Genomic DNA, 25,753 nt, shown 5'->3' with positions numbered 1-25,753 from the left:
ATCTCATCTTATCTGAAACGGTTCTCCTTGCATTTGAAGAGTATTACGCTTCTCTCTATTAAAATGAATCTAACTTCAGTCACATTTTACTGCATCTCCTCATTATCACACTGTATCCTATGTCCTGTGGCCTTATTGCATATTGTCATTGCATTGAATTGAATCTCATCTCACTTCCTTGCATCTCAGTGCTTTTTATCTCATCTCATCTCATTTCACTTTTAGTTTTCTCCCATTCTTCAACTCATCCTGTGGCATTTCAGTCACATACATTAGTTTAAACTAAATTCGGGGGGGTATCAAATTCAGCGTACCAGACCGAGGCCAGATTGAGGACGACTGACTTGACTTTAGCAACAAATGAAGCCACTATGTTTTGTTTTTTTTTTTGAGAATATTAATTTCCCTAAGCAAACTTCCTTTACACAACAATACAATAAAGCCACCCACACACACACACACACACACACACACACACATTTGTCAGTTCAACAACTTCATGGTCAGTACCATCCATACTAGTCCAGTCCCCCTTCACATCCCTCACGGTATGTTTGCTCTGACCATTGGACTCTGTCTAGAGGTCATCTAACTGTTTTATTAGAGCTCACACATAACAGACTCAGAAAACCCAGCAGTGGTTTTAGGGTTATCCTACGTGCTAGAACCTGTATTGGTAGACCTCTGCACCCATTTGTATATAAGTACAATACAAATATATATGCGTGTGTGTGTGTGTGTGTGTATGCAAGAGACTTTCTGAACATACAAAAAATAAAACATTTTAATCCATCTTGTAGTTTGTTCCAGACCGTAGGTGTGGACTGAAAATCAGGCTGACACTTCTGCTCTTAAAGCTGTGCTTTGGATCATGACACAAATTTTGAATAGCTCTAGTTGTCAGAGTCAAACTCAGTTCTTCATTGTCATCTATCAATGCGTGCCTATTTTTGAGCAGCTTCTCTGGCACACCCTGCTACTGTGGTGCACTGATAACCCCCATGCTGACCCATGAAGTTTGCATACATCAATACACGTATGTGCACACTTAGTTGGTCAAGAAGAGAACATTCAATCAGCCACCGTAGGATCAATACTAGCACTGGTACTACACACACACATAGACACATTTTGCCCTCGTGTGGTCCAGGTTTTCTTCCGGGTGTCTCTCTCTTGGTTCACAACCTCAGCCTGTGACAGGGACATTACTGTCTCACTGATAACATTGAGCAGCTTAATGTTTAGCCCAACATCCCCACACACACACACACACACACACAGACACACAAGGAAGCAAAAGGATTAGAAAGTCACATAGACCCATATGCTGCCCAGGGATGGAGGAGAGAAAACGAAATGCGAGAAAGCAAGATAGTAATGACCAAGGTGAGGATTGTTGCTGTTCATTCTATATGTTACCATGATCTTTGACGATTGCAGAATGGCACACTTCTATGCTTGGTATGTCATTTGTTGTCAGTCTGTCCTTTATTTAGTTGTAGTGAGTGAAATAGTGTAGATATGGAGTTTGATTTGATGCTTATTTAGAACTGCTCTTGACTGTTCAGCAGTGTACTTTGAAAAGACGTAACCAACTTCTAGGCTTTGATGAATTGCGCTCTTTTATAGTGCAAAGTGAAAATCTGTTAACATTTCCCGAGCCTTTAATTTGCTAAGCTGGGTTTTAACCTGTTAATCCACATTAAAAGCATGTACACAATTTGTTTCCTGTGTTGTTGGGATGAAGACGCACTGGATGAGAAATGAATAGGAAAAAAAGAACTACATAAAAGATGGTCTCTTCCACAAAGACAAAAAATGTAATACAAAAATGTAATACAACTTTAGACTTAATTAAGGCTTAATATGAAGATTGTGCTAAAATAAATGCTGAAATGTATGTTTAGATAAATACTGGATTGTCAAAAAATGTTTTTAAGGTACACCAGATAAAACTAATATGTTTAATACACCTTTTCCATCTTTTTAATTATCCTATTTAGGCTGATCAGCCACAATATTAAATCCAACATACACATTAAATTTGTCCCTCTGTCCACCGCGACTTTGAACCCAGCAGGTGAATTCAATGTTGTGGCTGATCCGTGTATTTAAATGAGTGTAGGCTGAATAACAGATGTATAATACAGTAAAGTTCAACAGGCGCGCAACAACGCCTACAACCTATAAATGACAATAAAAATGCCAGCTCTTTGTATGGCTGCCTTACTTTTAGCTTGGTGTGGCTAATAAGCTGCCAGTTGAGTATCTGAGCTACATCAGAAAGAGACACAGGAATAATGTCAATTGTTTTTAAATGTGTCCACAATCGGTTCCTCTTGCCTTGCCTCCTCACAGCAAGAAATTGTTGCTATTTTGTTTGTTGTTGCTTTAGAGTAGCATCAATCATCTTTTTAAAAAATACTGAATCATTACTTTGTTGTATTTTAATAGTTTTCATTAATGGAGCTAAATTTCACAATATAAGTCCAACAGATATACTTTTGCACTTCAGGAGCTTTAAACTTTAAATATACCCAATTCTCTTATAAACTCTCCAAACATACCACAATGCACATTAGTGTGTTTCTTTTTGACAGGGATCGGTGCCCCAGCAGACGCACGTGGCAACATCCCCAGCCATCCCCCCTCTGCTCTAGTTCGTCTCTATGTCTACGCGTTGCATGGCTGCCTCTGTGAGGTGGCCTTCACTGCTGTGTGGGACTGGTGCAGCACCCGGGACAGAAGGCTGGCAGGCCACAGCAGCCTGTGGGCGCTCCCCATGTATGCCACCGCCATCTATCTCATGGAGAGCCTTAGAGCCTGTCTACTGGCTCTACATCAGCCCCTGCCTGTGCGTCTCATAGTCCACACCATGTTCATTTACCTATGGGAGTTCAGCTGGGGGTCAGGGCTGAGGCTGCTGGGAGCTTGTCCCTGGGACTACTCGGGGCATAGGTACAACCTGCATGGACTGGTGACTCTGGAATATGCACTACCCTGGGCTGCGGCAGCATTTATAACAGAGCAGCATGTGATCAGGAACACGCTGAGAATAAGACTGCACAACTGAACTGAGATCAGTCTGGAATCATGTGCTTCCAAAAACAGCCACAAAATATGAATATAGATACCACATTAATGTGAGTTTAAAACATTTGAATTGAATTTGATTAAATATTGGTTAATATGATGCACTTAAACTATAGTTATAAAGGAATAATGTAAATTCAACCTAAACAGACCTGGAGTATAAACAATATTAACAGTTTTAATTATTATAAGTTAGTTAAGTTAGTTTGGCCCTGGTCCACTCCTTGTTTAGCAAAGTCAAGGTGATGACCAGACCACAGGAAGTTGCCACGTTCACCAGCTAGTCGCCAAGAACATTTACATTTTGCTTGAGGTCTCTGGAGCTAATCAGGTTGGGTAAAGGGTCCAACTCTGAACTCAGACATGAGAGTGGTATTTCCTTTGTAACTGAAATCTTAATTAAAAAGTTATTTATTGTTCCAAAATGCTAAACTGCTGCTTCAAAAATGCTTTAATCTCTAATTCTGACTATTTAGTGAGATGTAAATTGATTACAGTCTGCTAATAGCGTAAATAAAAATGAACTGGACATGTAGGTCAGACGTCTAGTCTTAACAGGAAACACTGCTCCAAAAATATCATGCTCAAGGAAACTCGCTGTTTCTCATGCAAAAAAGTCCACATCTCCACCGTTTGGGGTTTCATTCTAAAGAAACTTGATCAGTAATTCCTGCAAAATATGATTCAGTGAAATCCTACTACATCAACAGTTATTGTCGAAGCTTTTTTCACAGACACTGCTGCTCTGAGGTCGTGCCCAGTCACGTCTGGCTGCCCTGGAAAGCTCTTACTGAATCATACAGCGTTGATTGAATAAGAATCTGGCAAGATGAACTTGGCAGGGAATGTTAAATATCATTTGATAGCAAGGTGATTTTGCAGGCACATAAACCTGCATGGCTCATCCGTTCAGCCAACAGGATCAGATGGGACTGAGACTGTAGCGTGAGAGAAGTTGGCAGCATGAAAGGAGGCTGATAATACTGATAATGTTTCTGATCACTTTCCCACAGTTCACATTAGGAATATTCTGATCCAGTCATGGGTGAATTCATTATATACAACATGAATTTCAACAAGTTGAAACCATTAAATTACTTAACTGTTAAGGTGAAAGTGTGTTCAGACAAACTCACAACATAGATTTCTTTCTATTTATGTGTTTGTTTTGCTCAGAACAGTAAAGACTATAATGTAGAAGTACCTTTAATTATACAATTAATTACATCAAAGTGCAAATTAGAATTCCAGTTACACATTCCTGTGCACATTAACACTGAATGGTGTCAAAGCAAATTTTTAACACATAACAGAAGATATATGATATGACTATCGGATATACATTATTGCATGTGACGATACACAACTTCACTACTACAATTAACACTGACTCTTATGTGCAGTATGGGTACAGGATAGTGCCTATTTGTATAAACTGGCAGGTCATGGTCAGGTTCTCTTCCGCTCAGGGTTCTGAACCACAAACAGGGCAACGGTCGTCTTGTCTCTCTGCCACTGGTACCTATTAAGAAGAAGAAGCCATTTCCTAGTAGCTATGTCAAGTCATTGCTGCCAAATCAAGCAATGCTTTAAACCTACATATGATTAATAATGATAATAATGACTCACTTGCTCTGTTCAGGAATAAGCAAACTGTCTCCTGCGGACAGAGTGAACTCCTGCTCATTCACAGTAACTCGGGAGGATCCCTCCTGAGAAACACAGAGAGAAAGAGAAGAGAAGGGACAAGATGGACACTGTTTTGGTTGGGGATTATTACACAGATAGACTCCTTGGAAACAAGCGGCCACAGAACAAACATTTTCTTAGGGAACATACCAGTTGCCAAATCCACACGTCACTTTGTCGTACGGTTGTCTCTGTTAGCCCAAATCCGAACACCATAGCCTGTCGGGATCAGAACAAGGAGAATAGTAGCACCTTTGCATCTACAGTACAATATTTTGCCTTTTAATTTTAGAAATATACACTGAAGCATGTTTTTCATCTCAGAGGGAAATCAGAGGGGATTTCCAGAAGCAGGAAAATGCCTACAGGCTCTACCTGAGATGTATTTGCACTTTATCAATCCCTTTGGCTTAAGGCTTTCAGGTGTTAAAGGTGTTAAAATGGCACATTGTGTCAGCTAAACACTTTAACTTACTGTATATATACAGCATATATGTAAGCAAGCATGTCATTTTGAAGACATGCTTGCTTACATTGAGAAAGAAATAGAAATCACTTATTGGAAAATCTCCAAGGTGAGCTGTCTTTGAAGTTTGACACTAAATGACATAGGTTGGCAACAGTCAATACAGCCTATGATTTACAGGCAGTTTTACGGCATTAATTAGGCAACTAAATACTTACTGCTTCCTACTGTGTACCAAAAGCGTATTTTGGAAGAAGATACACATGTATCATAGGTATAAGGAAACAATACTGAACTTTAAATGAAATGAAATTAGCACTGCAAGTTTGTAACATACAGTTATGTTCAATCACAGCATGGTTAGAAGAAAGAACAAAATATACATATATTTAGCGTGTATTTGATGGCAAATCACTAATTGACAGCATACAGTACTTCGTGCTACAATGCAAATCTACATTCTGGCTGATAACAAAAAAACAAAGACTACTTGTACCTCTGTCTCAAACTGAACTCCAAACATGTCGACAGGCTTGCCGCTGGCCAGTGACGGCCTCTGTTTGTCCAGCCAGTCTTTGAAAGAGAAAGGTGACATCACGTTCATGGTGTTCAGCTGGAACGGAGGCTCTCTGAAGACTTCATCTGTTCATGCAAAAGATACAGCGACTGTAATGTCACATACAAATTGTAACAGTAAGCACTAGACATTTTAGAAGAACTCACTTGGATCAGGTTTTCCTGTTTTGTTCTGCTTTGATGCCATAAACCTGTAAGTACAAGGTCAACTATGGTATTAAGACCAATAAGCTGATCTCATAGAAGGGGTCTGTGACTGTGTGCCTAACAATAAAGACGGAAAGATGCCTTACTCCTTGATTACTGGCACCAGTTGCGTTCCTAGATCCTGACAGTAGAACCATCTCTCAAACAGGATATCAGTGGTGTTTTCTACATAGTACCTGAGAACACAGACTCCTCTTTAATGCTGCTTTGAAACAGTTAAGAAAAACTTGCAAGAAAAGAGGAGACAAGATATATTAGTTAACCTCAGGCAGTCAGTTTCAGTCAGCAGTCGTCTCCTCTCTACCACTAGTCCCACGGTGTTGGCCTGTCTCTGGGGGGAGTGTGGAACCCGCGCTGGAAGCAGGAACATCTATGAATTGAGAACAAAAGCACTGTGTAAATTGGTAAATTTATTTTGATTACAAAACGTCTATTGAAAGCAGTGATACATTTACATTTACATTTAGTCATTTAGCAGACGCTTTTATCCACAGCGACTTAAAAGTGATAGTGATAGGAAGAGTTGCTGAGTGATTTGCACTCAGTATGTTATAGCTAAAAAAAGGCATATAGAGGTATATTAGAGCTTACCTCTCCCTCTTTGATGTGCACGTCCTTGTGTTTGCCATTTTCAATCACTTTCAGACACATGTCTCCCTTCAGCTGGTAGAATAGCTATGTAGAACACAACAGAAGAATAGTATTGGATCAAGGGGGCTCTGTCGATCTGTGCTTACATTTGTTGGATAATTCTTTATGGCACACACTGCATCCAGCATTAAAGATGTAACTAACTATACAGGGTATTTAGCCACATGATGCCAAAATCCAATATCTGACTGTCTGTCATAAATGAAAACTATGTCCAGTCAGGAGTATTTTAATCAGACATGTGTACAATGCCAAAACACATTGATTAGGTGAGGTAACCCTTTTGATCACCTTTAATGCTCCAAGGGCAAATTCAGGTGCCACAGCAGTAAAGTAAATCATACATCACGTTATACTACAGAGCTAATAGCTAATAGCAGGTTAGCTGTTGTTGTGTGCAAACAGTGCTGTTTCCACGGTAACATCCTCCTGATCGTGCAAACTGGAAGAAGACAGCCAACACCCAATAGGCACCACTTTACAATGATGAGTGATTAAATTGATGAATTGTGGTTGGTGTATTGAAGAGAAGTGCTCACTGTGCAGAACAGAGACAGGGAGCTATGTGCAGATGTGCACACATTACCTGAAAGATCTATCAGGCTGATTGTACGCATGGTAACATGAACAGAAGGGAATGCCCATGCACAAACATCCCTGACATTTATTGGCTTAGTTTGGATCCAGAAAAGTAGTAACATAAAGTAGTTCAGATGATTTCGTACTTTTATACAATGTGATGAAGAGTCATCATAAACCAATGATGCCTTAATCACATAGGCAACATACAGTATAATTGCTGGAGACAAAGTTAAGTGTCATTTACCACATCTTGATCACCTTCACAGAATAATTAGCACACTAATCGTAATAAAACTGAAAATGCTAAAGCTGTGTGCAGTGCCTAAAATGTCCGCTCTTATAATTAGCGGGTGAGTAGGTGATTACAGATTATGAGTGTGATGGTTGAAGGGATGATTAATGATTAAATCTGTCACATGTGCCCGTGAAGTCAGTGAAATCAAAGAGCCTAAACTCTATGACCGTTTCTATCTTACAATGTAGAGTGTCTGAACTAATTCATATCTATTTGTATCATTTCTGAATCCAAACTGAGTTGACAAACTTCAGTGATGTCTCTTTGTAAATGTATATTTAGTTTGCACACAACATAGTTTTTCCCCCATGGCACCTTCAACCTACAAGTCTGAACATGAAAAATGTAGGCATAAGTGAGACATAAGTATTATTCACTCCTAATCCCTGCTCCATGCCACTGCATGTACTACTACTACTATAACCCACATTTCTATAAGGCGTACAAAAAGCAATTATTGTTACATTCTGTAAAAGTGATGTGCATGAATTAATGCAATAGATTTGGCTTTTCTCTCTTCTTATTTCCTGTCTCCCCCTTCACAATGGAAAAAAGTAGCACCTCTGGTTCTACTGTATCAACAATTTGACTAAAAACTAAAGTTCAGAAAGTTACCACAACCCTACAATTTATACAAAGTATAAAAGCTTATTTCAGGTTACGTGTCCCATGTGCTGTCATCTGACCACCCTCTACACTAAACTCTGACGCTGTAAACTTCAAAAACCATTATACAACCCACCATACTGTCAACATTAAATTATGGAAAGCTGCTGCTGCTTCTGCCTTTAAACTACTGGAAACCTTAAACCACAGCACCTTTATCATTGTCAGTACTAAGAGTTATGGAATGGTTGGACGTCACTGGCATATAGATAACATCAGCAGACCTGTTCTTTTGTCTTCAGGGTTGTACTATCTCTGCTGCTGAGTTCCATACATAGTTCATACTCATGACACAGATAACAGTGGTACTCATACCATCTCGAAACGGGGACAGGTGGTTTTCTAACAAACTAACAAAAAAATTTAAACTATTGTAAAAGTAGTGGCAAGCAGCCAAAACAATTTGACTTAGCTTTGCAAAAGTGTGGTGGAGTTTGCCCTAGTTAGGGGGGGAGGGATAACGTTTAAAGGCAGCTATTTTGTGGGGAACTGAAAGCAGTGACATGATATGTAGTTCACTGTAAATATAAAAATTTTAAATCATAAATTGTAGGCAAGAAAAGAACAGGAATCTAGTGGCCCATAGATTCCAGTGAGCTGCGTGATTTGTATTTTAGTAATATCAGTTACATACTCTGTTAGAAGCTCATTATGCTGTTATGTAAGTAAAGTACAAAGGTTTTAGCTTAAGTAAACATATGAAGTACCATAAGTAAAAATACTCTGTGCAGAATGGTTTATTTCACATTAATAAATATGATATTTGTAAGCAGTCTGTGTATGGCCAGATGGTAAATTCATGATATATAGCACAATAAACAATACAGAAATGTGTTAGCTGGTTAGATTTTGCATGTATAATATTGACTAATGTAATTTCTACCAGTTTATTATATTAAATCATTACTTCTCTCTTACCTCCTCGCCTTCCTCTATATGATAATCCTTCCTGGTATTTGGGCCTCCAACAAACATGATATTCAACTGGGAAAAGTGCCTGAGGAATTAAAGACAATCATGTACTCACTATGTGTCCTCAAATAGTCAGAGGAAGTCAGCGGTTTATTTGTTTGTGTGCGACTAATTGCACACTTTCAGATGTGAGAAAAGTTTCAGTCTAAATTCTTGTGAAATAATCAGCTGTTTTGCCAAAAGAGCCCCCTGTAATTACACACATAGAACAACATGTCTAATAACAAAGCAAAAGGCATCACTCACATAAGTTTGTTGCACACTGGTGGCAGAAAAGCATTCTGGTTCTCTGCGATCCATTTTTCCACATGTACAAGAGCAGGGTTGTTATTCATGCTTTGTTTTGTTTGTTTTTTGCTTTTTTAAATCACTGGGTTCCTCTCTGAGAAGTCTGCTGCTGCGACCAGATCACACAATGATACTGAGAGTCCAAAATGCAGAAGTAGATGTGTGTGATGTGTGTGCCAAATGGGGAGGACCTTAGTTTACTTGCACAGGTTAAAGATTGCTTGCACTATAATGACTGGTAGTACAAGTCCACTGCAACACTCATGAAGTGAAGCTGGTAACATGCAGCACTGCGTGGAAGGTTTCTGCTGGAAAATTCAAAGTATCACATGTCAGAAATCAGGAAGTAACCTCCAAGAAACAGAAACAAGTGAATATTAGAACTTCAACATTGTCCAAGAATAAATATTTTCATGCTATATAACAATAAAAATGTATCTAATGTACATATGGACACTATAGACAGTCTTAACAAAGGCTTTAATGTGATCTCCTATTTTTGCAGTTAGAATATTATTAGTAGTTATACTGTGATAGTAAATTCGTATAAGTCACAACAGGCAATAATCATCTTCCAGGTCTGGAGGCGCTCCCTGGTGGACACAACAGCACACGACAATATCAGACACACTATGTAGTTTTATTTTGCACACAAAAATACACTAAATCTCACTGAAATATCTTGTGTAGTACAAACAGGGCCGAAATAAATGAATGTTAGGTCACTGTGTCCCAACTGCAACCACCAGTTACATTTTATCAAACAGTACTACTGTTAAAATGACTTGTTATATTAACTTACACCCAACTTTTTAACGTACGTTTACTAACTAAATAACCTTGAGCAATTCACTGAACATTTAATAGTTTAGAAGAGCGAGGGGAAAGTTTTTTCCAAGTTGTAAACATTACATTTGACAAGCTTGACGCTAGTTTACACAAAATCTCCAACATCAGTTAGCTTTTATGCTACCTCCTGTTCACAGTATTCACAGCGCAAAGCTTATCTATCTATACATATCATTTTAGACATAATAATATGCTGCTTAAACCCGACAAGGAACATCTGGTACTTTACTCCTCCACAGCCACCTCGCTTCTCAGAAGTAGACGACACGTTGCCGCTCGCTTTGCTGGAAACAGTCGAGCTCCGCGGCGTCGTCGGGCCTCGGCGGTCACATGATCTGTGGCCTCAGAGAGGAGGCGCCTCCCGGCGATGGTTGCTCGGCGTGCGGCGCGCAGACGTTGTTTCCGACAGATGCCGTTACATTTGTAGTTTTGAATAAAAAAAAAAAAAAAAGTCGTAACAGCGAGTAAACGCGTGTTTAGCTGCTAGTATCCAAACGGCCTTGTGTTTTGGTGAATGTAATAAGATATGAATGTTCTTTCAGGATTACGAAGTGAAACGTTATCTTATAAGAAGTGATTCCGGTTCAGTGGGAAGGTTTGAACTGCTCTCTGGAAAGTGACCATTGTTGTAATCAGGTCGAAGCTGTTATCATTTCCACTTGCTGAGTTTCTTAGTTTTTTTACGAGTTTATAGCTAAAAAATCGTGCAAGCTTTTTAGAGTGTCATGAAAGAAATGTCAAGGTAAGTCATGCATGAGCAACATTTTCCACTTATAAGCATTTTAATTTGCGTTTTACAGAGTCTTAAAGAATAGGCTAAAAGCTAACGTTAGCCAACTGTCACAACAACCAAACAAGGCCTACAGCCACCGATGTTGGCTAGCTCGCTTGTTTGTTGTTGCTAACTGTAAATGTGCCTTAAAAATAAAGTCTTTCGTTTATTATTGTTTGAGAAGACGTCACTGTTACAAAGCGTTTAATCTAAAAGTGAGTAAATGGCGCAAAATTCTTCCGTAGCATCCAGTGAACATTTGCTAACTTGCTAAATTAGCCAGTTTCATCTCGCTTCCCAACCTGTTTGTAGCCTGTCGGCTAACGTCTGTTCACCGCTAGCTGACATAGAATAGTAAGTGGCACATTGCAAACACGTTTCAGCAAATTTGGCAGATTATCTTCTCATATTTGGAATTACGCTTAACTACGTGCATTTTATTTAAGTTATGTGTGAGTCGCATTGCTCCAGTAGCATGTGGCTAACTGTTTACACATGGGTACGCGGTAATAGAAAGAGGAATAGAAACAGCCAAACAATGATATGTTACATGTTGTCTAGGGCTGATAAAGTGTTCACTTGGTAACGAGTTGTTGTTTCACATCATGTTCATTGTTTAAGGAAAGGTTGAATCATTGACATGGAACGGTGAACATTTATTGGCTTTTGTAGTAGCTGTCATTTCCCATGTCTTGTTCCCTCGCAGCACCATGCCTAGTGGGCAGCAGCCTCAGAAACACTATGGCATCACCTCTGCCATTAGCCTTGCACCTCCCAGAGAAATAGACCACCAGTACACCAAGAAACTCTGTGATGCTATGAAACCTTTTGGAGTGTTTGAAGATGAAGAAGAATTGAACCATAGGTGAGGAATTGGTATAATAATAATAATTATTATTATTATTGTTGTTGTTGTTTTATATTTGCCATACCACTGCTAGTAGACATCTTGATTGCACGCCTTTCGTTGCATGAATCACAACTACACTTACAAGGGGTGCGCACAAGATCGTGATGACCCTGTAGCTACAGATATGCTATATATAATATCACATGCATGTAGGTTTTTTTTTTTAAATGTTGTATTTAGCACAGTTTTGTCAGATTGTACTTTAAACAAATGTGCAGCATATGCATCAATGCTTGAATACACATTTTAACATCATGGTCAGTCTCTCCATATGATGAGTTAAAAGACATGCATGCTGAAAGTTGTTTCTCCTTTCAGACTTGCAGTTCTTGGGAAGTTGAATAACTTTGTTAAAGAATGGATCGCAGAGATCAGTGAATTAAAGGTATGTTGATTTGTACCGTTGTAGGCATTATAAAGCATTGCAGAGTCGTTAATGGGACTATCAAATCAGAGGCCATAACATGAAGCAGTTCAAGCTTTCTTACTTTTTTTTCTTGCCGTAAAGAAGGAGAAAGTCATACCGACTTCACAGTATTTGCTTCTTTTCTCCATAGAACCTTCCACCATCAGCTATTAGCTGTGTTGGCGGCAAGATATTTACATTTGGTTCATATCGTCTTGGAGTGCATACAAAAGGTATGTGGTATTTGTAAGCAGTGGACAAGCAAAAAATACTTTCAGGTGCAGCACTTGGAGTGTTTTGCAATACAGATGCTGACCTGTAGGCAATATTGCACCTTTTTTGTAGTTTAAGAAATAGGAAGAGTTAACATATAATAAAATCCAATATATTTATTTTTGTACAGATGTACATAAACTAACCTAATACAAAACATGTTTATCTAACTGTTATAAAAACATAAATAAAATGTAGTGTTTTTAATATTAGTTAATTAAGGCAAGTCGCAATTTTATCCATAAAAATAGCATCATTTGGCTCTATCAGCCGACAAAATGGACAGAGATGGAGATAACGGACTACTACTGTCACACAACACTCCACCCTGTCGAAGCAGGCATGCATCATTGTTTTTGAAAAGCTCAGTTTGCACTGACCGCACTAAGCACAAGGCTGCCATTGTCATATTCAACTGCTATTGAGTGTTTTCAAAAGACTAGTTTTAAGCTCTGAAAACCGAGTAAACACTGGCTTGGTGCAGGCTGAAGGCATTGATGTAAATGTGGTTCCGAGTACCAGCTTCTTTAAACAAGCAAGTGATCACAAATGGCCGTCGCGACAGGTTGTCTCAGAGGAAACAAACCTGACAGCAGATTAAATTCAAGTTTCATTTTGGCTTGTTATCCAGTTACTTGTGGATTTGCTGTTAATTAAAATATGTCTAGATGTCAGTGATATTCAGCACCTACAAAAATTGACAAGCTCACTGTTTTGTGTGAAAAGGACAGTCATCTCTCTGCTTTAGCCTTCCATCCAGTCCAAAGACATTTCTCCCTTAAAACCATGTCAGTTTCTTGCTAAAACACTGACGGGCTGGTTTTGTGTATGGCTTAGTCATTTCCAGTACACTGACTTAAGCCAGCCCATGGACAGTGTCTGTAGCAGTAAAGTAAACCTTTTGTCCCCTTTTAACCTTCACTGTGGTCACTCACTTTAATCCAACTATAGCTGACTACAGAGCAGTTGTCATCACTGTTTTTCCAGATGACATTGGGATTATAAAATACTGAGTCACAGTTCCAAACTCCCTCAGGAGGCTGACAACAGAAACAAAATAAATATATACAAAAGTTTAAGAGTTTAGCTGATTTGAAACAGTGCAGTAGTTCCACTAGTTCAAGTTTGTAAATAGCTGATGCTTTAGATTATCGTAGATTATGCTTTTGTTATACGAAAAAACTTGAATGGAGATTTATTGAATGAATGATGCAAATATTTTAGCGCATTTGAAAATAAGAAATCAAAATTGTGTGTTTTAAGTAAAGTAGAGAGCTCAAAACTAGCTTTTTCACCACCTTTCCAAAACTTTCCCAAATCATATTTTGTTTGATGACCTGTTAAGACAAATAACAAATCTAATTTATAACACATATAACACATTTAAAAAATAACTTTAATTGCATAGCACAGTTCATATATACCAAGTTGAGGTGATCTTCTTTGGTGTAGTACAATGTCTAAAAATGCCTCTTACAAAATAAAATATATGAGTGTTTCCTGTATTTATAGCACAACGTATCTTCACTAACCTAAAGCTGAGACCTTGCATGAATACATACAAAAAGGAAAGTAGCTGCCTATAACCTGCAACATGTTGTTCCTCATAGAAAACACTAGTCACCTCTGTGACACCCCACATTATATGGTTTTGTGTCTGAACATACACACACACACACACACACACACACACACACACTCTTTTTTTCCCCCCCACAGTCTCTACATTTCACTTGAATGTTGATACCAGAATATCACTCAAACATATTAAGTATAAGTTTGCTTCTGCAGTTTAGTACTGACTGTTCTCCATCAAATGTCAGTTACGGCTTTAACAAGTCTGCTCCTATCGTCCATCCAGAATTTGAGCTCACTTCAAACAAAATAGGACTGTAAAGAACACTGGATTTGTCCTTAACTTAGCATTGTTTGTGAATGACTTATTATCTACCTCATATGTGTCAAACTCAAGGCCTGCGGGCCATCTTCGGCCTGGCGTACAATTATATCCAGGCTGCAAGATCATTTTATATATCTTTTTTTAAAGGGCCAATATGAAGTGCCGATAACGCAAACTACAAATCCCTTAATGCAGCGCAACAGCTGCCTTACCGAACGATGGGCTACCTGCGTCAAATACGTCAGATCAATCAAATGTCTGTTGATATATACAACCCTAATTTCAAGTCAGAGCCAGCTCCAAACAACGGTTAAGAGAAAAGCTGAAACCAGTGGGAGGCTGAGTATATGTTTACTGACATTGCAGGTTAACCTGCATGTCTTTGTGGAGCAAATGTGGCTGTAATTAAGGAAAATAATCTGAGAAATGGAATGTTTTGATTTATCATTTTAACTTAAAAGCACAATTTTGAAGTTTTGTTCCAGATTTTATTTGCAGCATTTTCATATTTTTAATCTATATAATTTTGATATTTTTATGGAGAGCAAAATATTTTAAGTTAATTTATTTGGGAATAATATTGTATCCTGTCTGTTTCGATTCATATTTATGTTCAAAAAATTTAGTTTTAGTCTGTTTATCCAGTTCGGCCCACCACCCAAGTGTGCTTTGAGTTTTGGCCCCCTGTGCGATTGAGTTTAACACCCCTGATCTACCTGAATCCTCTTATCTTCAGGTGGAATCAGGAGAGCAGAGGACAGCCTGTGCAAAAATGTCTTCAAACAGATGGTGATTATTAGAGCTTTTTAAGAGCGTCTGCTGAATGATGGTATAATTACAGCCTAATAGTGCCATTCCTGAGCGAGTCACCAAAGTGTTTGATTAGTTAATCGATTCATTAAGTCGATATCTAATCATGTAATTTTTCCGCTGTAGCTATGGAGATATGTTGCCGGCAGAAACACTGCATTGTAGAAGCTGGTTATTGTGACAGAGAGTAGAGTTGGACAAACACAGTAGAGCATTGTGTATGTGGTTATGTTTGTTTAAAATATCAAAACAGTTTATATTTTATAGGCTACGACCGTCTCAAACTGAAAGAGAATTCATCAGTTGGTAGCTGGAGTGAATAAAATTTACTGCTACTCTGCTTGAACCTTCGGTCAAAGTTGTTTACCCAATGGTGGTTATCACACTCTCTGTAACCTTGAATGTAGCAGCTTTGTCCAAAGTTATTATGAGGTTACTGAAGTCAACAGCTATTTAACCTGCTGAGCAGCACAACATCACACTAATCAAATTAACTTTTCCTTACAGGAGCTGATATTGATGCCTTATGTGTGGCTCCACGCCATGTGGAGAGAAGTGACTTTTTCCAGTCGTTCTTTGAAAAATTGAAACAGCATGAAGAAATCAAAGATTTGAGGGTAAGTGTCATTAAAACAAAACAACAAATCTAGTCACTCCCACTTGAACCCACTGACCTTGCAGCCGTTCTGAAAGACTTGCATAATATTTAAGTAGTAGTTTGCTGGAAATGTAATTATACTTTGGCATATTACAGTCTGCAAACTGTTTTCACCTCTTGTTCATCTGGTGTTTGATTTCATCCTGTGGTGATGCCAGTCAGCCATGTGACTTCAGCATGTCCCAGATTTGTTTTTAATATCGTCTGTCTTCTCTTTCTCTCTCCCTGCTTTAAGGCTGTTGAGGATGCTTTTGTACCAGTGATAAAATTCAAATTTGATGGAATAGAGGTGAGTTAATATTAGATGCAATTAACTGTCATTGTTGACATCAGAAATTCCTCGGTTTTGACCTGTTTTCATCTGGATTGTTGAATAGTAGATTACAGGGATGTAAAACCACACACAGATTACTCAGTAATGACATAATCAGTGTTTTGCATTGGATTTTATAGTATGTGTTCTTCAGGATTGTGACTAAATATAATGTCCGCCATAACTCTCTAATGCAGTAGCTACAAATGGAAGTTTAAATCAACAGTTTGTGTCAGAAGAAACAATTGGAGAGGTTATTCTAGACTGTGTAGAAACCCATGAACCAACCCATGAAAAAACTACAAGCTGGTTGGTGGGCCAGCTTTTAGTCATCTTACTGTGACTTATTTCTTTGGACTAGGTTGTCATTTCTGTAGGAGAGTGGGATTTGTCCATTTCTCTGTAAATTATAGTATTTAGAATCGGACAGTTTTTCTATTTGATCCTGACATCACCAATTCAGAAATTTGAACCTTCCTGAACAGGATTAGCAGATATGATCAATTTCATGTGTACTATTTTAATCTTGATTCTCTCTTCCCAGATTGATCTGCTTTTTGCCAGACTGGCCTTACAGTCCATTCCAGACAACCTGGACCTAAGGGGAGACTCTATCCTGAGAAACTTGGACATTCGGTGTATCCGCAGCCTTAACGGTATGATACACGGCACAGTCCAGAGTGTATACATACAGTAAAATGTCTAAGTCTAACAGGTAGTTAATATAAAAAGTCTACATGTGAGTGACATACATCACCCCGAGATCTAGTTTTGTCTTTTCCAATTTATTTTGATTGGATGAAATTTCCTTTTTTCTTCTTTTTTTCCCCCTTCCCACTGGTCTACACTTAACATCTTGTAACTAACGACGTGACATTATTTACAAAGGTTTCTCTTCCCATGTGTCCTCTCTGCCTCTCTCAATGTCAAGCTATGAAATAAATGTTAAATTACCAAACATAATAATAGATTAAAAATTACACCTGCAATGAAATCACGATACGATTAGACAAAGTAGATCAGAAAATACAGCTACAGTGCAGTAATGGTTAAAAACAAATTACCCCACAGTCAATTGAGTAAATAAAATGCAGCAGAAAGCCGATTAATACAAAGGCAAATGGTTAGATTTCATAACATTTAACTTTGTCAGGAAGTTGGTTCCATATTTGTGCTCCAGAGTAGCTAAGAGCAGCTTCACCCAGTGCTGGCTGACTCTCCCTAAGTCTGTCAGAGCCCGATAAGTGATCACATATTCACTCTTTCATTCCTAAATCTCTACAAGTTTTGTTAGACCAGATCTACTCAAGCTCCATCAGACTGGATGTTTGGGAGCTGCCATCTTTATGGCAGCTTAGTGGGGCTCTAGTCTGTATTTTGGCTGTTCAGCAAACCCAAGGACAGTCGGAGGCATGTGCTGAAGCCATTTTGTTATTTTGGCTGCAAGCAGGTTTTCGTCAAGGACTTACTTTTGTATTTGATTAAATTACTTCTTCCTTCAGGGAATTCTTTAATTCTGGTGAGCTGCACTTTTCGTGTCACTGAGAGCTCCCCTCCTCCACCTAGCGATGGCATTAGCTAGGTTCTGAGCAGCGTGCAACAACAAATTTACTGAAGTGTGTGTTAATCTAAACGGTGGTTTGAACTGTGTGTGTGTGATGGTTGTCTGACAATTTCCAGCAGAGGTTCACAAAGCTTTCTTATTACAGGTTGTAGAGTGACTGATGAAATTTTGTACCTTGTGCCAAACAAAGAAAATTTCAGGCTGACATTGAGAGCCATCAAACTGTGGGCGAAACGTAAGTGCATTCAGAACAGTTTCAGATTGTTGATTTTCACTGCATGTTTGCTCTTATTCCACTTTGTTGCATTCATGGGTCACATTCAGTCTATTATATCAATGTTGTTAGCTAAAGTTATTAGAGTTCCAATTACAGATGTCCTCCCAGTGCTCAAATTTTGGATAGCATAATAGATTTATGTTGTAATGTGTTGTCTGTAGGTCGTGGCATCTACTCCAACATGCTGGGATTCCTGGGTGGAGTGTCGTGGGCCATGCTGGTGGCCAGGACCTGCCAGCTCTACCCCAACGCTGTGGCTGCCACACTTGTCCACAAGTTCTTCTTGGTTTTCTCGAAATGGTGAGAATCAGGCACTTTGCAGCTATCACTTAATTTTCCACTTGGTGGCAGCACTTCACAGCTATGTTGGAGTGGAATTTTATACGTTCTTATAGTACAAATGTCAACCTTTAACTCTGCAGGGAGTGGCCGAATCCTGTGCTATTGAAACAACCCGAGGACAGTAACCTGAATTTACCAGTGTGGGATCCCAGAGTGAGTATGACACCAATGTTTTTATTTCCATGTGTTTATAATCTTATTATGCCCCCGTAGGAGTTTTCCCAGAGCAGCTTGAAGCAAGGAAGACCTCCTTCATGGACGTCTTTTACAGACACACACCTTCACTGAAAACATATTAGCAGTTGATTAGCTCTGTAGAGCTGCAGTCAAATCCTGTGTGGTCAGTTAAATGACAGAGCTGTGTGCAGTGCAGTAACGATTTACTAAGTATACCTTTACGCACTCTTGTGTCTTCATTTGCCCATAAACTCATGTCAAGAACTCTTGTACTAATGTGCATAGTGGCTCACAGCCAAAAAGTAAAAGACCCCATCCATTTGCAGTTCTAAGGCCAGGTCTTTGGATAGATTTTTTCTTTTTTTCCTGTTTTCCATATAAAGTTACTTCTCCCAAACCAGTTAGTACTATGAAAGCCTTCCAGCTGCTGTAACTGCTGTTATGTGTGTAGTAACCCTTCAGCAATAAACACATTTCAATTGTCAATTGGTGTCGTTTCCATTCAGTCACAGTAAAGCCAGAAAACACTGTGCAATAGAAAGTGGTTTCCTGAATGTTTAATCATAGCTTCTCTTTACTACGAGGCATTGTCAATATAAACTATTAATAAATAACAAAAACAAAATGAAGTGCAGAAATACTATTTGGTGATTAAAAAGCAGTATAACAGCCACCTTTTTAACAGAGACACTCTAAAATCCAGCTTAAAACAGATACTTTAAATGGAATCATGGTTTAATTTGCTGATCAAAGCAGTTGATATTGAGGCTCAAGTTGCACGAGAAAATTTGTTTTGCCATGTTGCAGGATTTTAGAATAAATGGCAACTAGTAACGGCACTTAAACTGGTGATTTAGAACTCATTATTTAGGGAGTGTGTCACATTTTCTGTGTAAATGTAAACTCCAAGGTTGCAGCCAAACGACAGGTGATCCAGGTGTGCAGCTTTCACGAGATTTGACAGAAAAACACGACACTTAAAGAATGATTCCTCACTCCTTGCATCGCTTTAGGAAAAAATGCAAATGAGGGAAACATGAAGACAGTGAAATGAACAGGGATGTACTGCATGTGTGGGATGTGTGGCGTTTGGTGTCGATGTGTTTTTCAGTGTGTGGGTGTGAGGTCATCCTACTCGTTTATAAATGGTGGGCGGGGTGTGTTCGTATGTGTTTGTGAGGGCTCTCGTTCCTGCAGAGAAACAAACCGTGGTGCCCTGTGCCGTGTTTTTAGGTGAACCCGTCCGACAGATACCACCTGATGCCCATCATCACCCCTGCCTACCCCCAGCAGAACTCCACGTACAACGTCTCGACGTCGACGCGCACCATCATGAGCGAGGAGTTCAAATATGGTAATGCAGAATTGCAGGAGTGAAGTGGCAGAAAATACATAAACAAGCACGCTTGTGCTTTTGGTCAACCTGTTTGACGAGTTCTTGAAAACATACATAACCTTCTGCTTATCTGAGTAACACGTTAATGCTGGAAGTATCAAACTTTTGTCTCTCTTTGTGTCATGAACAGGTCTCAGTGTCACAGATGAGATTCTTCAAGGAAAAGCAGAATGGTCCAAACTCTTTGAACCACCCAATTTTTTCCAAAAGTACAAGTACGTACTGATATTGTCAGTCAAAGATGGGGAGAGGTTTTTTAAATTTATTTTGTGTGAATAAAACACTTAAAAGCTTAATTGCCTTTTTATAAAAGCAGAAAGTAGTGTGTGGAAACTGTTTTTGCATGTTTAACCGTTCTACCAGGCCACAGACTGTGCTGTTGAAACTAAAACTGGATGATGCCAATTCTTAAATTTTTTTTCCAACCAAACTTATTGTTTGCGGTTTGGAGTTTAAGCACATTTGACTCATCCACATGTGGACAGTAGAGAGTTTGGTCGACTCGTGTTTATGAAAGTTCCTCCCACATGGTATCACAAGTGACTTTTTCTGCCGGCTTCTGCTGCTACTGCTCCATCACTGGAGCTCCATTAGTCACCTGGTGTGATAGTTGTTATAGTTTTTATAATAACATTCCACCGTGGAGAAAAATGAAGCCTGTTTCTGACGGTGAAAATGCTGCTAAACCACCTCAGAATGAAAAGACATGCAAGAAATACTGCTTGTTTTGAGAGGTTTTCATGTCATGGAAGGTTCTCACACCATAAATTACATCATAAATTTGTTTTGAAAGTGTACAGCAAATGTAAATGCTTTATAAAGACATTTTGAATTTGTCACTTTACCTGACTTGACTGATTTTCTGATTTGTGCTGCAGGCATTACATTGTTCTGACTGCCAGTGCATCCACAGAAGAAAACCACTTAGAATGGTGAGCATTCGAGAACACTAAGAAATAGGATCTGTTCAAACAAATAAGTCTTGGAGTTAGTCTCGCAGTACTGTGAAGACAACATGTATTGTCATCACCTCTCTGAATACAAACTGATGTTTGTCCCTCAGGATCGGTCTGGTGGAGTCGAAGATCCGTGTCCTGGTGGGAAACCTTGAAAGAAATGAGTATATTACCCTGGCTCATGTCAACCCCCAGTCCTTCCCAGGGTCTAAAGAGAATCGCAACGAGTAAGTCCAGTTTACCCATGTTACAGAGATCTGAGTGAGAAAGTTGTGGATCAGAGAAGAACAAATTCTGCTAATTGTTAAACCTTTTCTAAGGAGAATAAATTATTAATTGTCTTTTCTTTTGGTTTGTCTTCATAATTGGAGCTTGTTGGCATGTACAGTAAGAGTTCTGCTTCTGTAGTGAGGCGTGAAGATGTTACCAGGCACTTACAGTAGAACTGATTGACAACACCTCTGAAAGTTCTGTCAGCGTTCATTTTTCTGCCCATCTGCCAAACGCCACAAGCGCCAGTCGGGAACCGTTAAGAATTATTCTCATTTTAAATCTCAGGAATGACTTTGTATCCATGTGGTTCATTGGGATCATCTTCAAGAAAGTGGAGAATGCAGAAAGTGTGAACATTGACCTGACATACGACATTCAGTCCTTCACAGACACCGGTAAGTTCTGTTGTACCACAATCCAGTCATGTAAGATAATATAACAAAAGATATCAAATATTTAATAAATATATTATTCCATATTTACTACTTTTTGTCACATTTTTCACTTCTTGCAGCATTTTTAGTGGACAAATAGAAATACACTACTAGTTTGTGTTTTGAGACATGTCTTTTTAACAGGCTTTTATGCAATGGTGCATAGTGGCAGTCTGCGAGTGAAAGCCATATAACAAACATAACAGACACAGAATTCAAGAGACAGAAAGATAATGAGGGCTTAATGTGTTACAGCAAGAGATGTTTGAAAATAATACCATAACAACAAAGTTCCAAGTGCAAGAAATAGCCAGTGCCCAAAAAGGCTGTGTTGTAAAGAGAGCATTTGCAAACATGTCAGTGACTCTTAAGACACGTTGTCCTCTGCAGTGTACAGACAAGCCAACAACATCAACATGCTGAAGGAAGGAATGAAGATCGAAGCAACACATGTAAAGAAAAAGCAGCTCCACCAGTATCTTCCTCCTGAACTGGTGCAGAAGAAGAAGAGGGTGAGGGTGTCTTCCTGGGCACGTTCATCATTTTTAGAGTTTTAGAATTATTTTGTTAATAATGTTCAGTGGAGGAGTCACTTCATTTTTCTCTTTTTTTGCAGAGCATAGCCGAGTTGAACCGTAGCTCTAACGGCGGGAACTCCAAGAGGTTGTCTCTGGACAGCAGTCACCTGGACAGCTCCAGAGACACAGACTCAGGAACTCCTTTTAGCTCCCCAACAAGCAAACCCTCAAAACCCGCATCTGACACTGATGACGGGTACGTTGGTTTCTTCTGCTGGTTTACTTTCACTTGTGAAAGTTTGAATGTTCTTACCTTGTTACCATTCTTACCTTGAATGTTCTTATTCTTCTTAAATTATTAGATTTCCCCCAACATGCTCTGTTCTATATTTTATTCTGAATTGTGTGTTTTTCAGTGTCAGCCCACCTAAGAAGCTTTTTGTGGAAGGCTCCCCAGCACCCAGTGCCGCACCAGCTGCTAAAGACCAGGGCATGTCTATCCCTGTCATCGGTTCAAGTGAGTTTCCCAGCGACTAGGACACAGATCCAGTTGATAAAGAATGGAAACATACCATGGTTTTACTTAGTCTGGTTAAATTTACTGACTGCATAAAGAGTCACATGGTGTAGTTGACATTCAATTACCTAACCAAAGTCCAACCTCAATATCTCACTCTTTCTCATTCTGAAGAGCCCTCGGTTAAAGCAAAGCCTCCCTCCCCGCCAGCCAGCAGCTCTGTCACCACAGTGCTCAGTGGCAGCGTGAAGCCCAACACCACCAGCAGCCCCAGAGAGGAGCCCAATGGGCTGGAGGACTCCGTCAATGGGGCTCCTGCCAAGAGACCACACTCGCCTACACAAGAGGACCTGGCTAAGAGGCACAAAGACTCCGAGGTAGAGGAGGGTGTTCTCAGTTCCTGGGGGGGAGAACCAGTGTGGATATGTTCTGAATGACTTTAAACTTGGTGGCAGATTGAACGGCATTTGCAGTAGCTGTCATTCAGACTAGATATTGTGATACTGATGCTGTTTTTTTTTTTTTTGGTTTGTTTGTTTTTTTTTGCTGCAGACGGTGTCTAATGACGACTCTACGTTTAAAGAGCCATACCCACCATCCTCTGACTCCTGTCCACATGCAGAAGCACCCAATGTGGCAAGTGTTGTTTCCTGTCTGCTTTCATTTCTGTTTACAGAAAGCCAGGCAATAAAAAGTAACATTTTCACATTTTGTCTCTCCACCATTAGACCCCACTTGGATCAAAGGCTAAGCCCATTCCAACCATTGATACCTCAAGAACACAGGTAATGTCTTCTCTGCAAACCTGAACAGTTTTGACTTGAAAGTGTACATGCTCTGATTGGTACTCTTGTTGTTTCTTTACCTCAGAGACTTCCCAGCATGGAGCTGCCAGACGCCTCCTCGCCTCTTCCAGCCAGCAACAGTTGTCGCGTTGTGAAAAATTCCATCAAACTGGCCCTCAACCGCCACAAGTGAGCTTCATCTATTTGCTTTTTTTGTTTGTTTTACCTGCATCACGGGATGCTTTAAACTGTCGATGTTTGTGTTTGATTGCATTTCTAACGTCTTTACTTCATATTGGCCGTCGTCCGATTCAATTCATTACAGCATCACACCTCCCAAGCCCCCAGTGTTTGAAGGCACCCTCACCACAGATGCTGCCCCTGCCAGTGAGGAAAAGGGCATGTCCATCCCAGTCATTGGCTCAAGTGAGTTTCTGTTTTGACCTGCTAGCAAGCAACCAGACTTAAATATTTCTGCAAGCATCAAATGGCTGAAGTGCAATAAGATCTAAGATGATTTTGGTCCTCTCTGTTTCTACCTGTAGAACACGTGGCATCCAAACACATGGGTCCCCCTGTCGTCAGCTCCATCCCCACATTAGTGAGCCGAGGCACCGACCCGCTGAACGGAGCGGCCTCCAAGAGACCCCACTCCCCAACTCTGGAGGAGCAGGCCAAGAGGCTGAAAGAAACAGAGAAGGCCAGAATCCACATAGCCTGAACGCACAACTAGCAGACTGGATTCCTAGACACACACACAGGTGGGACTTTACAGTTAAGTCAAACACCGAGAAGATGACTTCACACAGGGACAAGGGAGCGTGTTCAGGTCAGTCAGTCTGAAGAGTGACGCAGCAGGATGGACACCTCTCCACGAATCTTGAGAGATTACAGATTTGCCAGTGGTTAGGCGATTTGGTCAATGTTGTCAGTGCCCTCTGTTGCATTCACAGCCAGAGGGAATTTAACACAACTTCATGGAGATACCTGACACGAGAACTAAAGCAACTACTCATCTTCTCCCTGAGTGTTTAAAGATGTACACAGTACAGACAGAAAATGAGCTGTTCTTCTGTTGATTTTCCCTTCTTTCCAGTTAATGTTTTAAAACAGCCCAGAACCTTTATCGACGCTTGCTACACGCACTTCAAGTGTATGCTGATTTTTGTTTTGTTTCTTCTTCTTTTCTTTTCATCTCCTAAACAGAAATCTGTACAGTAAATGTTGATGTACATAACTTTTTTGTCTTAAAAAAAATGCAAAAGATCACTGTTAAATCTTTTGACCATTGTAGTTTTATCTAAAAGAAAAAAGTTTCAAAAAATGTTTTTTTTTTTTTGTTTTGTTTTGTTTTTTTTTGGTTTGTTTTCTTTTGTTTTTGTTTTTTTCTCTACAGCCCTCCCCCCCCCCCCCCCCCCCCCCCCCCAAAAAAAAATGTCTCTGGCCCTGGATATTTTTTGTAAACACTGTATAGGTTTGGATACAGTTGCAGGGAGGATTTATTGAGGGTTTGTTTGGATAAAACGGATATCACAACCACGACTTTTTGGACCACCACGACCACCCAGAGGGACTCCAGGTTAGTATGAACTTGCAGTGTGTAGGTAGGTGACCGTAGACACTTCTCAGGTGCAGGTAAGAGCAAGGAGATCATCCTTTCGACAGGAAACAAGCATTTTCTGATCAAACGGGTTTAAAGCTTTTCAGTCACTGTTAAGCTCCGGGAATGACTAGTATAGAGTGTTGGAAGAACCATATCAAATCGCAACGCACATCCTTCTGTTCAGTGTAGCTTCGCAACAATGTCACACCTACTTTTCACGGTGCGTTTAAGTCCTAAAGAGGTAAGTGTGGTCAACACAAGAACACAAACACTGGACAGTCACAAAAAAGTGTTTAAACATCATTTGTGTACATCTGTGGTTGATAGACTCCTGATATTATCCTCTGGTCTATCAGGAAGACTAAACAACAAAAACAAAAAAAAAATTAGAAATTAAACTCACCCCTACCATCTGCACCATTTCACCGTTAGTGAAGCTTGATCCTGATGAAGCGAAGTTGTGGTTGTTTTCGTGTTCCATGTCTATGAAAGAGTTTGTGGTGCTTTGTTGAGAAAAAAAAATGGTTCAGAGCTT

At 39.6% G+C, this 25,753-nt stretch overlaps 3 protein-coding genes across 7 annotated transcripts; 2 read left to right on the top strand and 1 right to left on the bottom strand.

The window, feature by feature from the left end:
* Positions 1–2,533: 2,533 nt before the first annotated feature.
* Positions 2,534–4,197, top strand: LOC113158370 (transmembrane protein 229b-like; the record flags this gene model as incomplete). Its single annotated transcript, XM_026354258.1, has 1 exon — positions 2,534–4,197. A coding segment is annotated over one exon (540 nt), but the record flags the coding sequence as incomplete, so codon positions are not given.
* An 86-nt stretch (positions 4,198–4,283) lies between these two features.
* Positions 4,284–10,693, bottom strand: haao (3-hydroxyanthranilate 3,4-dioxygenase). Of its 5 annotated transcripts, none has more exons than XM_026354443.1 (11): positions 10,559–10,693; positions 9,444–9,793; positions 9,144–9,222; positions 6,623–6,706; positions 6,295–6,401; positions 6,118–6,207; positions 5,972–6,015; positions 5,745–5,890; positions 4,933–5,001; positions 4,723–4,805; positions 4,284–4,615 (listed from the first exon to the last, which is right to left on the bottom strand). In XM_026354443.1, the coding sequence occupies exons 2-11, from the start codon at positions 9,530–9,532 to the stop codon at positions 4,543–4,545; spliced, it is 864 nt and encodes a 287-aa protein (XP_026210228.1). In that variant the 5' UTR covers positions 9,533–9,793; positions 10,559–10,693; the 3' UTR covers positions 4,284–4,542. The 5 variants fall into 5 exon arrangements, with proteins under 5 accessions (XP_026210228.1, XP_026210231.1, XP_026210229.1 ...); XM_026354446.1 differs by having other exon boundaries at positions 9,444–9,790; positions 10,564–10,672; XM_026354444.1 differs by having other exon boundaries at positions 10,578–10,671.
* Positions 10,694–10,781: 88 nt separating this feature from the next.
* On the top strand, positions 10,782–24,970 carry papolg (poly(A) polymerase gamma). Its single transcript, XM_026354441.1, has 24 exons — positions 10,782–11,076; positions 11,813–11,971; positions 12,335–12,401; positions 12,574–12,655; positions 15,913–16,022; positions 16,299–16,352; positions 16,921–17,032; positions 18,086–18,175; positions 18,379–18,517; positions 18,640–18,712; positions 19,970–20,090; positions 20,263–20,347; positions 21,011–21,064; positions 21,196–21,315; positions 21,647–21,756; positions 22,186–22,307; positions 22,412–22,569; positions 22,730–22,830; positions 23,005–23,207; positions 23,383–23,466; positions 23,559–23,615; positions 23,701–23,804; positions 23,941–24,041; positions 24,161–24,970. The coding sequence occupies exons 1-24, from the start codon at positions 11,060–11,062 to the stop codon at positions 24,334–24,336; spliced, it is 2,499 nt and encodes an 832-aa protein (XP_026210226.1). The 5' UTR covers positions 10,782–11,059; the 3' UTR covers positions 24,337–24,970.
* The last annotated feature ends 783 nt before the right edge of the window (positions 24,971–25,753 follow it).

This window comes from Anabas testudineus, chromosome 15 (genome assembly GCF_900324465.2).
Source record: "Anabas testudineus chromosome 15, fAnaTes1.2, whole genome shotgun sequence".
Taxonomy (NCBI): Eukaryota; Metazoa; Chordata; class Actinopteri; order Anabantiformes; family Anabantidae; genus Anabas; species Anabas testudineus.
Note: the sequence above shows the minus strand (reverse complement) of the source record. Positions and strands in the feature narration are given on the sequence as shown.

Bases quoted from the DNA above. Each gene is read 5' to 3' on its own strand.
- haao (XM_026354443.1), bottom strand. From the start codon at position 9,532: ATGAATAACAACCCTGCTCTTGTACATGTGGAAAAATGGATCGCAGAG. The intron at 6,208-6,294 runs GTTAACTAATAT...CTGTGTTCTCAG, and splicing joins ACTGAAACTGACTGCCTGAG to GTACTATGTAGAAAACACCA. The intron at 4,806-4,932 runs GTATGTTCCCTA...TGTGTTTCTCAG, and splicing joins ACGTGTGGATTTGGCAACTG to GAGGGATCCTCCCGAGTTAC.
- papolg (XM_026354441.1), top strand. The intron at 16,023-16,298 runs GTAAGTGTCATT...CCCTGCTTTAAG, and splicing joins AAGAAATCAAAGATTTGAGG to GCTGTTGAGGATGCTTTTGT. The intron at 16,353-16,920 runs GTGAGTTAATAT...CTCTCTTCCCAG, and splicing joins TCAAATTTGATGGAATAGAG to ATTGATCTGCTTTTTGCCAG.